At 44.0% G+C, this 18717-nt stretch overlaps 1 protein-coding gene across 4 annotated transcripts in view; it reads left to right on the forward strand.

The window, feature by feature from the left end:
* agbl5 (AGBL carboxypeptidase 5) overlaps positions 1 to 18185 on the forward strand; it is a 25657-nt gene extending 7472 nt beyond the window's left edge. For 2 of the 4 annotated variants that reach the window (XM_079526873.1, XM_079526872.1), the window contains exons 5-17: positions 296 to 476; positions 747 to 925; positions 2093 to 2621; positions 3180 to 3349; positions 6334 to 6469; positions 6934 to 7151; positions 7523 to 7752; positions 10048 to 10227; positions 14171 to 14313; positions 16063 to 16115; positions 16256 to 16437; positions 16855 to 16982; positions 17068 to 18185. In XM_079526873.1, coding sequence (XP_079382999.1) covers positions 296 to 476; positions 747 to 925; positions 2093 to 2621; positions 3180 to 3349; positions 6334 to 6469; positions 6934 to 7151; positions 7523 to 7752; positions 10048 to 10227; positions 14171 to 14313; positions 16063 to 16115; positions 16256 to 16437; positions 16855 to 16982; positions 17068 to 17145 — 2407 coding nt within the window. In that variant the 3' untranslated portion in view covers positions 17146 to 18185. The remainder of the gene's footprint in view (positions 1 to 295; positions 477 to 746; positions 926 to 2092; positions 2622 to 3179; positions 3350 to 6333; positions 6470 to 6933; positions 7152 to 7522; positions 7753 to 10047; positions 10228 to 14170; positions 14314 to 16062; positions 16116 to 16255; positions 16438 to 16854; positions 16983 to 17067) is intronic. The other 2 variants (XM_079526874.1, XM_079526875.1) reach the window with 2 other exon arrangements.
* The last annotated feature ends 532 nt before the right edge of the window (positions 18186 to 18717 follow it).

The following is an 18717-nucleotide window of genomic DNA, read 5'->3' on the forward strand; positions in this document are numbered from 1 at the left end:
TTTTAACCATTCTTTTAAACTTTAGCTATTGAAAAGTAGTAGATACAAGCACCAAGTGCAGCACTACAAGCATGTAGATCTGCTATTTTTGAAAAATATGTGCAAATCTTTGAATATATATTCTTTCACTGTTCACAGCAAACGTTTTTAACTAAAATCTTGGCTTCTGGGGGTCCCTGGAACAAAATATTTTGAGATGGTGGTCGGCGGTCAAACACTGTTTAGAAGACATTTGTAGAATCGACCTCAGGTCTAAATGGGTTAATATTGGTCCCTGGCTCTCCCTCCCTCCCAGCAGTGCACCAGAGAGCGTATATTACCACAGGGAGGTGCTGTGCCACTCTCTGGATGGTAACCGGGTGGACCTGCTGACCGTGACCAACTGCAGCGGGATGCGGGAAGAGAGGGAGCCCCGACTGCCCAATCTATTTCCCGACAGCAGCACCCTGCGGCCGCACCGCTTCCCTGGAAAACGGGTAAGAAAAACAAAAACATTATTCCACCCTGTCTGAGGGTATGCACGCCTAAAATACTTTGTTGCATGGAAAGTACAGCGGATATAAGTTAGACTGATGGGTATGCTGTGTGTCTGTGTGTGTGTGTGTGCGTGTGCCTGTGCCTGTGCCTGTGTGCGTGCGTGTGTGCGTGTGTGTGTGTGTGTGTGTGTGTGTGTGTGTGTGTGTGTGTCTGTGTGTGTGTGTGTGTGTGTGTGTGTGTGTGTGTGTGTGTGTGTGTGTGTTACGTAGGTGTTTTTCCTTAGCAGTCGTGTGCACCCTGGGGAGACTCCATCCTCGTTCGTCTTCAATGGTTTTCTCACCTTCATCCTGAGGAGGGATGACCCGCGGGCTCATGCACTCCGTAACATGTTTGTCTTCAAGCTCATTCCCATGCTCAACCCAGACGGGGTGGTCCGTGGCCACTACAGGTATGACGCACATGCATGCAGCAGGCAACATGCTTGCACACACACTGCACTCACAACAATGAGTTGGTGTTGGCTAGACCTCACTCTCGCAGCAACTTATTAATATTCTCTTACCACGTGTCTCTTTTGGGATGACATTGTTCAGATGTCACATCACGTTTGATGTGATGAGTGTGTTCTTGTTAGTTTCTGTGTAATGTTTTGTCTGTCTGTGGGGTCAACTACAATTGTTTCCAGTAGTTCTACATTTTACAGGGTAGGTTGTTTGTTTCTTTCAGTTTCAAGTTCAAAGTCAAACATGCATTATGTGCGTTAATATGCATCAATGCAGGGCTTTATAACCTGTGACCAGTGGCCCTAAAAAGGCTTTGAAGCCGTGCTCCCTGAAGCCATACCAATAATGCAGAAGTATGCAGTGGTGCTTCTGCTGTTATCCCTCCCTAAAAGTGCAGCAGACACACTGGTTCCGTGAACTGATGCCAAGTAGACGTATCCAACTCATGTTCTACAGAGAGCAGGAGAACCGGCCGTGCCTGTATTGTGTTTACAAAACTAACTAAGACAAACTTAAATGATAGACAAAATTATTTTCGTTTTCAGTAACTGAATATATATATTTAAATGGTATCTTTTGAGTTTTTATTACACAATACGTACTTGACCTTTTTAAATCCTGCACCTGACAAATAACTAAGTAATAATAATTAAGTAGAGTTTAAAAAATAAATAAATGAACTAAAACTAAGCATTGTCAACAAAAAACGAATTAAAACAAAAAACAATATGTCGATGTGCTAAAACTATATTATAATGAAAAATCCCAAACTATTATAACCTTACTGCACTAACTATGTCACGACTCACATTCTTCCGGAAACAAATTTTAGTGACCCCAGGAAGAGTAGCTGCTGTAACAGTAGGCTATAGTAAGCTAATGGGGATCAAATAAATACTGTATACTGTAAGTACTGTTTAGCTAGTGTACTTTTGGGATGTGGCCACCATGTTGAAAATGGCAGAACGAAAACCAAGCACTGCCCAAATTGCAGAACATAACTAGATACAGCATATAGTAATCATTTAGTGGACCAGTGGATCCAGTGTGTCACCATAAGGGTTTGACACCATAGTGACGCCGCTCTATGTTCTCTCAACTTCTCTGTGCAGGACTGATTCCAGGGGTGTGAACCTGAACAGACAGTATCTGAACCCCAGCCCTGAACTGCACCCTTCCATTTATGCAGCGAAAGCACTGCTGCTCTACCACCACACTCACAACCGCCGGCACAACATGCACTCTAACGCACACCCCAAGAGCCCCACACTGACACCCACCATCCCCCTCGGCGCCAAGCCCACCAACCAGCCGCAAGCTCCTCCCCTGACTGCTCTGGAAATCACCCTGAACCAACGGAACACGGAGAAGGACACAAACCCCGCCCACCTGGAAGTCCCCATGGTAATGGCGGAGAATGCCTGGGTCGCTACAGAGACGGGAAAGGGGGACGGGAACCATTCGGCGGTCTCGTCGGAGACGGTGGCCCCGGTTAGCGTAGAGCTGTTGGCCCCACAGGAAGAGCAGCTGCCTATCCCGCCCCATGAGGGAGGAGTGGCCTATTATGTGGACTTACACGGTCACGCCTCAAAGCGGGGCTGCTTCATGTATGGAAACAACCTTCCTGATGAAAGCCAACAGGTGAAAAGCAGTTGATATTACAGTATTATTATAAAATGTCTGTCTGTCTGTCTGTCTGTCTGTCTGTCTGTCTGTCTGTCTGTCTGTCTGTCTGTCTGTCTGTCTGTGTACTGTAAGTGTCACCAAGTATTTTCATATCAGGGGCAGGGGTGGGCAGAGCCCACCCAAACGTGCGTCCTGCCCACCCAATCAAAGGGGGAACATTTCTTTTTAGCCAATTGGGTTACTGTTGGTCAAAGAAGATAGATGGATACAGATAAACTGATATGATGATGGCATAGTTTTCTATGCATTTCGGGGGGTTACGGGATTTGACCCCCCCAAAGAAATTCGCCTGTGCCGCTCTGCAGCGTGTGCAGGGAAGACCCCCCCCCCATATATTTGTGCTGCCCAACCTATTGGGTCGCTGCTGGAATCAGTTATTCTTTCCTGTTAATAATAATGATAATGTTGCCAGCCTTTGCTGGTTCAAGTTGAAGATCCATGGTCACACGTATTTCTCCTACGCAGTAGGGGTGGTGGGACATTGTACTGTCCTGAACTCTTCATTATTTGCAGGTAGAGAACATGCTCTACCCGAGGCTGATCGCCGTGAACGCTGCACACTTTGACTTCCAAGGCTGTAACTTCTCGGAGAAGAACATGTACGCCCGGGACAAGAGGGACGGCCAGTCGAAAGAGGGCAGCGGACGAGTGGCCATGCACAAGGCCATAGGGCTGTTGCACAGGTCAGAGATCACATGACGCACACATGTATTCCACTGTCTGACTGTCTGTTTTTCCGTTTTGTGTTTCTTGTGAGGACTGCGGATGAAAATGAGCAACTGTGCTATATCCGGTGTATTTACGTCCATGTGACGTCCATTAATATGCATTGTCCTGTCCAAATAAACAAATAAAGTAAAAGAGCAGGCCCGGGACCACGGGGTGCCACAGGGGGAAAATTCAATTAAAGTGTATTCTTCAAGACTTTGAAGAGTCTGTAATCTGAACAATATATAGGCTTGTGCCAATGACATTAATTTGCAAAGCTCTTATCAGGTTTCAGCAGAATACCCACACCATTCAGTTTTTGGATTGCAGTTTAAGGCTTAGACTAAAGCTGTAAGGATCTATCTCACACCGACATGTACAGTATTTACCAAACAGACAGGGGAACCTCTATCTTTGGATAACAAAACTTAAATACTGCTTGCCGTGCATTTCTAAGACAGAGATTGACTACTTTTCCGGTGTCTCTTGCTGTCACTTTACTGTGACAATTTTACAATTTAGGCATTTAGCAGACGCTCTTAATCCAGAGCGACTTACATTAAGCAATAACAAAAGCATGGCATACATCACATAAAAAGTAGTTATCATGAATCATGCGTAAACTAAGAACGTAACAGTGGAGTATCTATGTAAACTATACATACTATACTATATAATATATTATACATGTGTACTATAAAGTGCTATGACTACATAAAGTGCAATTCTAGAGCTGTCTACGTAACAAGCTATAAGTCTGTTTAAAATACTATCTAAGTCTACATAATGTGCTATCTAAGGGGATAGGCTAGGGCAAGTGCTACGGGCCATGGTGGAGTCTGAAGAGGTGGGTTTTCAGACTACGTCGGAAGATTGGGAGTGAGGCTGCAGTTCTGACTGTGATGGGAAGTGCATTCCATAGTTTTGGAGCCAGAAGGTAGAAGAGTTTGGGACGTGTGGAGTGTTGTCCCGGCGTTTTTAGTGAAGGTACCTCCAGCTTCCCTGCGTTGGCTGATCTGAGTGACCTCAGACTCACTTACAAAAACAGGAAGAGAAAGTGGGCCTGACTGGCTTTTCAGGTTCAGGTAATTAGGCCAATTAGAAACGGGTACATTCCACACAAACCTGCTGACGTAAATTGAGTGGGGACAAGGGAAGTCCACAATTCTTGATCATGTCAATCATGTAGACATGAGTCAGTTCCTGGAAGACCTCTGGTGGGCCATTTGAATGTATTATCGCGAGAGACAGAACTGCCATTTTTGGTCGTTAGTAATCAAGAAATGCATCACTTTATAATTTGTATTATAGCGTGTATCTAGTTAAATCAATATGTCTTAAAAAGAAAGGTAACTTTTAAAATGTGCTAATATTTGAGTGTGAACAATTTATGTTACCTGCCTTGTTGACATTTTAAGCCTGTTAACTTGCAAAGGAATCCGTCATAACCTGTGTTCATGGTTACTTCTCCATTGGAATTAAGACCTATATACAGTTGGAGGCCATCGATATTGTCCTTTTCTTTTTGCTGAGGTTTGCGTGATCTGCGCAAAAGGACAGTTAATCCATTTTGGGCGGGAACCCCTTTTGGTGTTTTAAACATTGTTATAATTTAGCTATTGAAAAATAGCAGATCTACAAGCTCATAGCGCGCCACCGAGTGGCACGCTACGAGCTTGTAGGTCTGCTATTTTTGAAAAATCGTGAAAATATTTATTTCAGAAAACTGGAGGATTTAGAAGGATTTTTTAAAATTTTGAGGTCAGGCCTAAATGGGTCAAATGATAAGGGACAATATCGGTGGCACCCAACTGTACGTCTGGTATCCTGAACCCATGTGACACTAGTCTCGAGTTGCCAGACTGTTGCCTCTCGCAATTTTCAAGTGGAGCCCCCTTGCCACTTCCGTTTCGTCTTTACAGTCGCGCAAATGTATCCTATTATAAATAGAAATCACCTAAGCATGTATAGCTTGTTGCTTAGCAGAAATGGAAATAATAAATAAATGATAAAGATATTTTAAAATATATTTTCATGAACGGAAATGGCAGCTTCCTTACTCGGATTTTGGGAGGTGTAGTTCCAGACTCTATATAGCATTTGGGGATTGTGGAATTGTGACACAGATACATGAAATCAAAGTTGGGATGTCTTGGTTTCATCCTAACCCTTTGGTTCCATTTTCTAAATTAGAAACAGATCGACCTTTTTGACAGCAGTCAATATGGCTAAGGTTTCATTTTGTTCCATTCAGGCCAGTGTCAGGGTGCAGCTATTGTGCATGTTTTCTCACTGGAAAGGCTCCGCTACACTAACGGAATAGAGCCATAATTAGTAGCCATAATTGTCAACCCCTGTAAGAAAGTAATAATTATATACATGGGATGAATTCATGTTCATTTGAATTAATTTAAAAAGATGAAAATGGCTCTACTCTGACCGTTGAATCAGAATGCTCAAATCCAGAGTGCTCTAAAATTTGCCTGGCTAATAAGCCAGACTAATATCACACAACACTGTCGCGGTATATTAGTCTGGGCTGGCTCCACTTGGATTTCATTTCCCGGGGGGCGGGTTCAAACATTTTCTCTTCGACGCAATTGGTCAGAGCTACTGTCAGTCAAAGGTCTCAAGCATTGAACGTCACTGTACCAAAGCCCGCCCATATTGCATACCGTGTCCCGATTGGCCCGACCTGTTCTCGGTTGTAGGAAAGAGGCGTGCTACTGAGCCTCGCCAGACCCTAATCCGCTGGCAGGCAAATTTGTTTTTGCCAACGGCTGATTCGGTCTGGTTTATTAACCAGGCTACTCTAAAATGGGAGTGTATTTTAAAAGAAATCCCTTGTCTCTCTCTCTCTCTCTCTCTCTCTCTCTCTCTCTCTCTCTCTCTCTCTCTCTCTCTCTCTCTCTCTCTCTCTCTCTCGCTCTCTCTCTCTCATTTTGCTTCCTCCTTGCAGTTACACATTGGAGTGTAACTACAACACAGGAAGAACAATGAACACCATCCCGCCTGCCTGCCATGACAATGGACGGGCAACGCCCCCACCTCCTCCCTCATTCCCCCCCAAATACACCCCCGAAATATTTGAACAGGTGGGTGTGTTTGGAATCGCTCGCACGCACGCACGCACGCACGCACGCACGCACGCACGCACGCACGCACGCACGCACACACACACACACACACACACACACACACACACACACACATAAGCAGAGCAGTTATTTAAACCTGTTCTTTAAACCTTGATAGCTCAGTGTTTCAATCACATTATGAAACACAATAGAAAACTTGAGGTCATGTGTTATAGCGAATAACATCGCAGCTTTGACGATGTATGTATGTAATTCGTCATAACACTCTCCGTCCTATGTTCCCTGCTTTTCTGTCCTCATTTAACAATTTTCCTCTGCAATTTCAGTTCGTCCTGAGTCTTTGGTAATATTGGTAACATTCTGTGGGAATTCACTTATGATCCTTCTAGCCAAAGAGCACCAAAATTGCATGCAAGAATACATGTATACATGTGTGTTGCGTGTACGTGTGTATGTTCCAGGTGGGTCGCGCCGTGGCCATCTCAGCCCTGGACATGGTGGAATGCAACCCCTGGCCTCGGCTCGTGCTGTCGGAGCACAGTTCCCTGACCAATCTCCGAGCCTGGATCCTGAAACACGTCCGCAACACCAAGGGCCTCAGCACACACGTACACGCCCCTCCCCCTCCCAGGATACACCATGGCGGCAGCAAGGCGTCGCCGCCAAAGACCTTCAACAAGTGGGTTCGCACAATGTTCGTGCACGTTTAATGCACGCGCTGACATGTTTCAATGTTGTTTTGGGATTTGTTTTCACAGTGTGCCCAGGGTTTGTCTGCTGAGAGATATTACACATAGGGAGTAGATGGTAGTACAGTAGTCTATGTTAATACCATTATTGGGAAGGCTGTCCTGGACTTTTTATTACTTTCTATTTGTTTATTGTGTATTTCTTTGCAGGTTTCAGCACCAAGTTTAAGTTACTGTGTTACGGAGTAGAGTTCATTTATTGACTATTATGTTAGTTGAATGCTCTTTTGAAAAACAATTTTAGCTTCATAATGCAATTGCTAATTCGAGTACTTTTTGAATTGTGTGCGTGTGTGTGTAGCTCTCTGTCTGGCTCTGCATCGGAGAACACCCTGAGTCGTGTTCGCTGCAACAGCCACAGCAGCAGCAGCCAGACACCCTCCCCGAAGATCCACTCCTCTCCCAGCTTCACCTTCGGCTGTCCCCCGCCACGCACGCACGTGCACCCGCACACACTGCACCATCACAGCAGCAACAGTACCGCGCACGCCGGCGTCCGCGGGGCCAACAAGACACTTGGACCAGTCAGAGGTAAGACACTCTCCTCTGTCACGTCTCTTTCCCTTCACTCTCCCTCCGCTTGTCATGAAGGTTTATGGAGGCTGATGGCTGCTTGTGTTGGCCTTCGCTGGTGAAGCGCTGCATGCAAGCTCAACGCTAGATTGATATGTTAACGATGATGTGTGTATCTGTGTGCTGATTGGCTACATGTGTTGCTGTGGCGGTGATGTATAATGGCAGTCTAGCGCCTTTTCAGCTGATTCTTAGGACAGGCTAACACGCGGGCGAATGACCTCACCTTCACTAAAGGCTGATTTATTATACGTGGTTGCACACCGTGTTGAGCACCGAAAACGGTCGATGTACAAGTTCACAGCACATGATTGGCTTGTAGATGGGAAGTATAAATCAGCTAATCAGGCATAACATCCTCTAACCTCAGCATCCCCCCTGCATTAGTGCAGCAAATTTTGATTTAGTTGTAGTCATAGTCTTTTGAATAAAATTCCATTTCGTTTTATAGTCATCTGAAATGTTTTAGTGTTAGTCTATTTTTAGTCGACTTAATATCATAAGATTTTAGTCGACTAAATCTACAGTTGATTTTTGCAACTTTGGCGTGCCTTCATGGCATCGTAATGCCTGATTTTACACTTGGTTGTACTCTGAAAATAGCAGATCTACAAGCTTGTAGATTGGCTATTTTCAGAGTGCAACCAAGCATAAGATGACTTGTCTTTTAGTTCTACCTGGATGTCTTGTAAATTGGTCCCTCTCTAGCATTTTAGTCTAGTTCTTACATGTTCTATCATTGAGGTGAGACCTGTTGCGATGCCAGATTCAGGTGAAACAGATTAAGCTTCACAGCTTTAAACTGCTGTTGTGTCAGAAATACATCCACCAAGAACGCAAATATAATGAGGCAAAAGTTTAAAGTAATTACTTTTAGAAATTAGGTCAGTTTGTAGGTCAACTGTATGAATGAGGCATCACCAAATTCATAGTTTGATGTCAAATATTTGTGGCGCATTTTCACATTGTGAATTTGCCACGCTGACGGAGTGTAAGGGCATTATTTGATCTGAGTGATCAGAAACTGGCAAGATTAATCTAAATTAAAACACACCAGCCTGCATGGTGGCACGGGGCTAAAAGTATGCATACGTTAATGCCGAAATTGCTTTGAACATTGTGTTCGATTTTGTGATAGCTAACAAGTTGCTTGCGAAGGCAAAACAAAGCGAGATATTATATTAATATAATAATTCTGCTATATTCTGCTTATTATATTATAATAATAAGCAGAATTGTCCTGAATGAGCCATTTTATGTATTTAACCTGCTAAAAACACATTCCATAGGACTCAGTGATACCCGCCACCTCGTTGGCAAATTCTATAATTTCTTTCCCCTTTTTTTAAATAATAATTAATAATACTACATTTTTCCATTTTTTTAAAAAACCATTACATTTGTGCCAGCTGTCCTGGTTTGTGTGTGTGTGTGTGTGTGTGTGTGTGTGTGTGTGTGTGCAGGGCCGGTCCTGAGCAATCTGGCGCCCCAAGCAGGATTTTTCGCGGCGCCCCCCCCCCCCCCCCCCCCCCCTCAAAAAATAAAAAAATAAAAAAAGTTTTTTTTTTTTACTCTGTCCCAAAAAATGGGGAGACACTGTGGAGGCACTGGGGGGACAGTGGGGACACTGTGGAGGCACTGGGGGTCCATTGGGGAGGCACTGTGGGGACACTGGGGAGGCTCTGTGGAGGCACTGGCGGGACACTGGCACTGGGGAGACACTGGGGAGGCACTGGGGAGGCACTGGGGGGGCACTGGGGAGGCACTGGGGGGGCACTGGGGGGACACGGTGCAGACAGAGTTGGGACAGAGTAAAAAAAAAAAAAAAAAAAAAAGGTTTTTTGCGCCCCTCCCCCATGGCGCTCGAAGCCGTTGCTTCGTCGGCCTGTAGGAAGAACCGGGCCTGTGTGTGTGTGTGTGTGTGTGTGTGTGTGTGTGTGTGTGTGTGTGTGTGTGTGTGTGTGTGTGTGTGTGTGTGTGTGTGTGTGTGTGTGTGTGTGTGTGTGTGTGTGTGTGTGTGTGTGTGTGTGTGTGTGTGTGTGAAAATGAGCTTTATTGGCATGAGAAACAAATGTTTACATTGTCTCTGATTGGCCTACCAAACAACCCTAAGTTCTGTGACACACGCGCTATGCTTCCTAGGAAAGCTCAAGGAACCCCACGAAAGCTTGCCTCCTCTCGAGATACACACGCCCCAGAGCCGAAGGAGGCGTCTACCTTTTTATGTCTGTGTGTGCCTCTCTCTCTGTGTAGATGCTAAGAGTCAAGAGAAGAGACGTCCCGCCCACCACCGGTCCATCCTCCGGTCTCCTAGCAACAGCCACACCCCCACCCGCCCCCCACTCTCACCCCCCTCCTCCTCTTCCTCCTCCTCCTCCTCGTCGGTGTGCGCAGCGGGCGGCTGCCCCCTCCCGGCCTCTGTCAGTATGGCAGGTCTGTACTCCCTCCAGCCCCCGAGCCTGTCTGCCCTGCTCCCCTCACTGCAGGCTCTGGCCCGCCCTAGGCAGCTCCTCCAGGGCAGGGCTGCCAGCTCTCCAACTGGGCCCACCCAGGACTGAATATTTGTGCGTGTGCGTGTGCGTGTGCGTGTGCGTGTGCGTGTGTGAGTGTGTGTGAGTGCGTGTGCGCGTGTCCGCACGAACAAACGTGGTGCTAGCCTAACTGTTGTACATTCCTCTGATTTCCTTTTTTCTGTAAATAACAGTTCAAGCAGAGGAGGCCAGTGTGTTAGCCTAGCTAAAATAGAGACTGCACTTTGAACCGGGCTATGAAGCACCGCACAGCCCAATACTAGAAACTGATGCCAATGCATTCACAAGCACAAATCAAAGCTTGTAGCCAAATCATATAAGCTAAGATGCTAAGTTACAGCATACCGTAAGTCTTTCTTTAGGGAAAAAAAGAAAGTATTTGAGCCCTCCCACACTACTATTTTTTTTACTTGTCCTGTTACTTGAAGCACATTTGTTTTTTACTTAATCTGGAGGCTTCACACCAGAAAATTGCGTTGTTGTTCACACTACAAGGCATATTGGTTAACGTCACTAAATTGGACTGGATATGCTCTAGTCTAGAATATTTTTCACCTTCCAGAAAATTTAGACCACGTTTTTTTTGTAGTGTAAATGTATGATTTGCCGTTATGGATTAATTAGTTATAGTCATAGTTCTGGAGACTGTGTTATGTCAAGTCAGCCCTTGTCCAGGTTGTGAAGTTATTGAAGGTGTCATGGTGGCCTCATAGTACTGTCATACAAACATCATGGTGAAGTAGAGCTGGGCAATACTGTAAATGAATATTATATGGATATCGTTTGTCAAAAGGATACAGGTCTAGTGCGCACCTAAACCTTGTGGGAACCTCAATGTCAAATTGGCTGTTTCTTTCCAAAAAGTAAATATAAATAAGTAATAAATGGTCAGAAGTAATGGAAACTATACATGATTACATGGTCAAGTGTACATGATTTTAACATGCATGGTACATGTACTATCGTGTACCCTTCAACCTCTTGTTTATCCCCAAATAACTACCACAGGTTTTGTAGCATTTGTTGAAATATTGGGCCTAAATGTGCAAAATATTTGGCCCCTCATTTGTAAAGTAAAAGTAGAGCGATCATATATAAAATATAAAATAAATACATATTTTAAAGAATGGAGCCCAATGTTCTCAGGGGCCCACCGCACATAACAAATCTACAAGCTTACATACGTGTGGTGAACATCTATGACATCTATGTGAAGCATTAGTCTACTGTATATGTGCATGGTTGTAATTATGTGTGACACCAGAGAGAGATCCTATGGAGCAGTTATTATGGCCATGGCGTTTGATAAATAATATAGATATAATTTAGATATAATAATTAGGTTGGGTCTAGTCAGTGTACCTACGTTTTTTTTTACTAAGCTGGTGAGTGTTTATAATTTAAATCTACTATCTATATATATATATATTACTAATTTAACATTTTATTTTAATTATTATGCCAATGAGAAGTATAAGATGTTTAATTCCTACTTTATTTATTCTTTTTTATTTTATTTTTTATTCTTTTTACTATGTATGACGTGTTTCCTGGTATGTTTACGCTTGTAACCATTGAATTGAGATTGCTGGCGGTATCTGTGGACCATGAGGACGTAGTTCAGGATTGTATGCTGTGGTTGTTTAACTCTATTTATACTTTGTTGACTGGTGTCCCACAGAGGTCTACACCTTTTTTTTCTCTCAACACGAACTCTCCTTGGAAAAAGCTGTTCAATGAATGTCCCCCCCCAGGATAGAGACGCAGGGATTCATGAGGTTAAAGGCAAGCTAGTACATCTTGTGGTTGGTGGTATTTGAAGAGACCCCACCAGATTTATACTAATGAGATAATTATAGTTTTGTTTCTAATTCGGCTCATCTGTCACTCATCTCAGATCTTGATGAGATGTAAAGGGCAGATTGGCTGTGTAGCAGAGATGGATTACAGTCACAGTCGTAATATGTATTTAACCCCCAGAATATCATCTGACCAGCAAATGCACCAGGCCAGGTAGCGAGTGGAGCATCGTTCAGATGAACTGTACAATCTGGAGTGTTCACACATAGCTTTACTGTGTACCACCATACCAGTCCCATTGGTCCGTTTCATGATGACATTTCTTCTGTTATGTAGTTGTTGTCTGGCCCTGTGAAGTGATTTGTATTGTAGCAATGGTGTGCTGTCTCTGTCTGCATTGGTTTGCTGTTATGAACAGTGGGCGTTTTGAGTGACCAGCCCTCATCTTGGCCAGGAACTCTGAGTTTTGAGGCAGTCTGATGCTTTCTTCCTGTATGCATGGCATACAGGCATGGTCACACCGAAGTTTAATTCTACCTATGAGGATGGATTCTGCCAATGCTTCTCGATGGGGATGGGGTTTCTTCCGTTTTGCGGTGACGTCTGGCTTTGACTGAATATCTATGTACACTTACAAGTGATGATAATGTCAACACAAGCTTCTAATATTTCAATCATGAATTAGGATTAATCTTCTGACTGATATTCATCATGTACTATAGCCCATTACCCACTGCATACCTCATAGTAGCGTGAGCTTTCAGTTCATGACCAACATCTCAGTAACTACTGGCACTCATAGACTTATGTACAATGACACTGTGAACGTTTCTCTCTTTCTTGGTTGTTAGAGCCTATTTGCTCAATTCAGAATAACGGGAATATTGGGTGGAAAGTTGAAACATGTGCATAGTCACATTCTTACTCTTGTGCTCTTCAATTCACTCCTTAATCCTAATTACAGTGTCTGATTTTCAATCAGTTCTTTTGGGAAATGTGTTATTTTTGGCGAGTGACACTGTTGTGAAATGAAGTACACATTAGGCTTTATTCCTTGTCAAGAATCTTGGCATTTCCTTTGACCTGGTGCTAACCTGCTTCTATACCCGACTATGATTGTGTTTGTCTGTATGGATATATCCTCCAACCAGTGTACTGATGTCTGTTTACCCTGCTTTCTCTCTCTCTATTTAATCTCCAATTAAAACTATCCCTCTGTGGAGAAACTTAAATTCAAATGTGTGTGGGGACCTTTCGTCTCTACTGACTCCACATCTGTTTGTGGTGTGTGTGTGTGTGTGTGTGTGTGTGTGTGTGTGTGTGTGTGTGTGTGTGTGTGTGTGTGTGTGTGTGTGTGTGTGTGTGTGTGTGTGTGTGTGTGTGTGTGTGTGTGTGTGTGTGTGTGTGTGTGTGTGTGTGTGTGTGTGTGTGTGTGTGTGTGTGTGTGTGTGTGTGTGTGTGTGTGTGTGTGTGCGCGCGCGCGCGTGTGCGTGCACATGTGCGTATGTGTTCAGTTGTTTTCCCGTCTATCCCACAAGTAACGTACACAAAACTATAAACAAAATGACTTGTGATTCATCCCTTGCATCTTTCATCTCTAGCAAATGTAATGGCCGCTGCCTGTTATGCCTAATTATGCTATGTATACTCCGAGGCACGATGGTGTCAATTGCCGGAAGGAACAAATCTGTCAATCAATCATGCATCGGAATATAAATTGAGCTTCATGTTCTATTATGTTTTCTGCTACTCAGGCAGAGTGCAATATTGCAACCTCTTCCCCTCAGGCAGGACATTGTACAGTGACATCCATAGGCACATGTACACACGTGGCTAGACAAAACATCTATGGTTTGGACAATGCATAGTGACCTCTGCCAATGAATTGCTTAATTCACTTGCACTAATACTTCCAATTTCCATATTTTTATAAAACACTATGCATGTGTCATGGATTGATATGTGTGCTTCATCTTTCTTCTCTCTTTCCCTCCCTCCCTCCCTCCCTGGTTGTGTACTGTGCTCCTCTCTGGTCGGCATGCCAGGCCTCAGCTGTCCAGATGTCCAGAGTGGAGGCTCCAGTCCGGTGGGTGGGCCCAGGAGGGTGTTCCCCATGCGCTCTGGGAAAGGGGGGAGATTAGGGCGGAGTCTTACATTCACACATCAACCTCCAGAGCCACGTGCAAAGGTCAGATTGTCTGGGCAACTCACACACGCTCGAGGAAACAGCCATGAAGCACCTTTAATATCATTAACTTAAATGAACCCATTAAAGGAGATTTAGCCGTTTTCTTACCGTAATATGATGATTATGCACCAATGTATTGGCCACATAATCGGTATCGGCCGATATTGCTGTTATCGGTCAATTTCGGTATCGGCAAATTAATCTAACCGATGGCAGTAGCCGATGTTTATCTGTTGTTGATAAGCATACATTTTGCATTGGCTATGTTGGTGTGTTGGTTATCTGCAGTCTACCAAGCTGTAGATTCTGAACATTTACTTCTTGTATTGAATATGTATTTGTTTCTCTGGCACAAAAGGGGGAAATAAAAACAACAAAAACTAAATAAATATATATCGGTATCAGTATCCGCTAAATTGTTATTTTAAACATCTGTATCGGCCAAGAATTTCCATATCTGTGCATCCCAAATACATACATACTGTATATATATATAAACCACTGGTAGAGGCAAAACAATCTAAAGGTCCTCTAGCACGTTGTAGCTCTGAGCAGGGAGAAGGGGTCTATCGACGTTTACCAGCCTTAGACGGAAGCCCATTTGGGACACAATTCTTTCCGACATTATGGACGACAGATGCAAACAAAAAGAAGAGGGTTTTTTTCTGCCTCTACCAGTGGTTAATGGATATTATTGTGACATTACGGTAAGAAAACGGCTACCCAGGAATTCTCCTTTAAGATCTCAGGCCGATTGTGCAAATTATCTCCTAATATGACCAAAACTGTTACTTTTCAGGATTCAAATAAAAACGGCAAAAGTACCAGATCGATGAGCTCAAAACGCATCGCGGTGCAATTCGAGCTTGTCGATCGGCTACTTTTGATGCTCTCGTGTGATTCTGTTAATTTCTGTAGCATTATTAAGTAGAACATGGACATGGGTTTCTGCCCCATAGCAACAACATGCCTTCTAAATCCTATGGATTTTCTGAAAAACATATGTTTCTACATAGCTCAAAGTTTTAATGGGTTAAAAAATCCTCCCTGCAGCTCACCCTCATATAAATTGACACACCGGTATTTATACTGTATATGCACTGTAAAATCCTGATTTTATATGAATGTATAACTGTGTGCGTTTGTATAAAAATCACACCCGTGTGAAGTGACTGGTGCAATTCCGTGTGGGGGTCCCCGGAAGTTCCAGACCCACAGGAACGTGGCCAGGGTGCCGGCCCGGTTCCGGCGAGCCGCCCCGCGTACGACCTGAGAAATTACCTGAGAAGTTACCGTGTGTGGGTCCCCAGGGGATCCCTCTACTATACTGTAAAGCCAAACCACACCAAAGGGTCGGGTTGGGACAAAACCTTTTTTAAGGTAGACCACAGCAATGCAACTAATTGCAACTCAATGAGTTGCAATGTTGTGGTTTACCTTAAAACGGTTTTGTTCCAAACCGACCCTTTTGGCCTTTACACCCCAAATCATCATATATACAGTTAATGTGTGTTAGGCTGTGCAACAGTGACACTTGGTTGTGAAAACCAACCAAACGCTATTTCGTGCTCGGACAGACCCAGCCAGGGACACAGGGAGTCAGGGACAGACCCAGCCAGGGACCCAGGGACACACATAGCTGTCTATAGGAGTGGTTTCTAATGTTGTAAACACCACGTCACCATAAGCAGTATGTGTTTTTGCTCAGTTGCATGTTTAACCTTTCTTTTACTCTTGTCTCTGATGCAGACTCCAAAAACTCCAGGACCAGATCACATCCTTGCCTCCATTGAGTTCAGCAAGTTAGTAAAATATGTAATAAGTCTATATGGGAAAATACATCTGCAGTCTCCCCCAAGTGACTGAAAATTGTTAATTACAAATGCTAATAATTAATTATGGGTGGAAATCTAATTATTATACCTGTCCGTCGTCTGACCAGGTGTGAGCTGCAGCCTCGGGCGAGTCGCATCCCCATCAGGAGAGCGGGGTCAACTGAAACCACTCCCACACATGACACAAACACTTCCCCTTCTAGCAATAATCCTACATATGAGGATTCAGCTACCATGAAGGTCTGGAGACTCATCAAACCTGACCTTCGCAGACACTTGTCATTGTCAGGCATGTACACACACACACACACACACACACACACACACACACACACACCCCAAAGTGTCTAAAATGTCAATGCTTAACCCATTTTGACCTTAGATCAGATTCTAAAAATGTCTTCTACATCCTGAGTTTTCTGAAAAAGCTATGTTTCTATGTCAGTGGTTCTTCGATTTTTCAAAAATAGCAGACCTACAAGCTCGTAGCGCGCCACTCGGTGGCGCGCTATGAGCTTGTAGATCTGCTATTTTTCAATAGCTAAAGCATAACATAATGCTAACACCAAAAGGGGTTCCCGCCCAAAATGGGTTAAAACATATGGAGAACTGATTTTGAGTCTTGCCTCCTAGTGCACTTCCTTCCTTATCCTAAACATAAAATACAACTATACAGTGACTCTTATTGTCTCCTTTCACTGTGCAGGTGTATCTGGAAATGAGGGTCCTATACAATTAACTTCTAAAGCTCTGAACTGTACAGACAGGAGTTTCCTCTGTCAAGGAGATTCTATCATAGAGGCCGCACCAGAGACCGAGCAACAACGGCAACAGGTGAAAATTGGCAAACTCACCAGATAAAGTTCAACTCAAATAAAAGTACAACTTGACCAGGCTCACTATTGTTCCTCTCTTTTAGGTTGAAGGGACTCCACTCATCTCACTGTCTGAGCCTGTGAATGTGTGTGAAACGTCGCCTCTGTGTGGAGAGGCATAAGAACTGCAATTCACCGCTCTCCTAAATCAGCACCCTCTTGCGGCTTAAGCCCAGTCCACACCTGCTACTAGTTGAAAGTTGCAACCATTATCACCAAATTGCACCGGTTTGCAACTGGTCATTCCAATTCCAGACCACTGCAATTTCTTGCAAGTTGCGACTAGGTGCATTGGAGTCATGGAGTGGACTGGCCTTTAAATGCGAAATGTGAAATATGTATCTGATATCCAAGAAAGTTCTGAGAGCAGGGAGAAGATTGGTCATGATGAGAGAGGTCGTCTTGGTCCACATTACATAACCATTACTTTTCCAGAAAGGGCTGTCATACATGCTCTTAAAGCAATGCCTCACTTCACATTCATGTGCATATTCCCCCCTGGGACCAGAACATGGGAATATCCAGTGCTGAACAGCTCGATGTGGGTGGGGGGTTCAGTGCCTTTGCTCAAGGGTACCACAAGAGCAGTTGTTGAGGGAGGAGCCATCAATTCATTTACCCCAACCAGATTTTCCCAGCTGGTCTGAGAGACTCAAACTGTATGGCTTCTGATTGAAAGCCTCCAACGTTTTGGCTTCCACTGCCGAAGTTCTATCCCCGTTTGTTCCTTTATTGCAATTCCTGCCTTTTCTTTTCTACCAGTTCATGCACTGACCAGTTTCACCGTTTTGCACTGCTATCTACCCATTAATCCAGCACATGAATACAGAGACCTGACATGTACTGATAAGCACCCTAGCACCTTTTTAATTGTAAAAACTAAATATGTTTTAATGTAATTTGTATTTTAGAAGAACGTGTGCAAGTGATCATGTTTCCTTTGTGCTACAAGTCTGTAAAACTTTGTATTGTACATCTGTTACCCGTCACACATTCCTGGAGCTTTATATTCACAACACACTGATACTGTATAACAGCAGGTCTGATAAAGTACTGTAATAGGATTGTAGTATAACTATTGTGTGTGTTGTGTTGCTGTCAATTATAAACAAGCATATCATGGACTGACATTTTCTCAACATGAATAAAACAAGTCACGATATCACGGTCAACTCATTTCAGCCATCCTTACCCTCTTATGGCCTTTTCAGGTGGGGAGTGACTGACGCGCCTAGTCATTTATTTTCAATGAGAGGCCTGTGTTTATTTAGGACGTGCGGAGAAGTTGAGGGGCAAGCGTATTTTCACAGGCGCTGACCCATGAAATTGTCTCAGATCGGTGAACCAATATTATCCAGTGCTTGAGCAATGCGCTACCCGCCCCTCTAGACCAGAAAGCACGCTGGCTGGGCCAGTTGCGATTTTGAGGGGGCAGAAAACAGCCCAGTGGTTCATGTACTCGCACGAGCCCATAGACTTCAATGCATTCCGTAACCTTCCAGTTGTCCCCATTTGAAGCCTTCAAATAGTGACAAACAAATAGAAGTTGGACATTGGACTGGCCCCACGAGTTTGTGTAACTCTGTCTTACTCTATGGCTCTGGACCAGGCTACCCACTCCCTGTCTGAAAGGACCTTTAGGTGGATATATGTAGATTGAATGAATACATGAAATAAAATCAACTAAAGCAGAA

The sequence above is a fragment of the Electrona antarctica genome (assembly GCF_951216825.1).
Source record: "Electrona antarctica genome assembly, chromosome: 17".
In the NCBI taxonomy this organism is placed as follows: domain Eukaryota; kingdom Metazoa; phylum Chordata; class Actinopteri; order Myctophiformes; family Myctophidae; genus Electrona; species Electrona antarctica.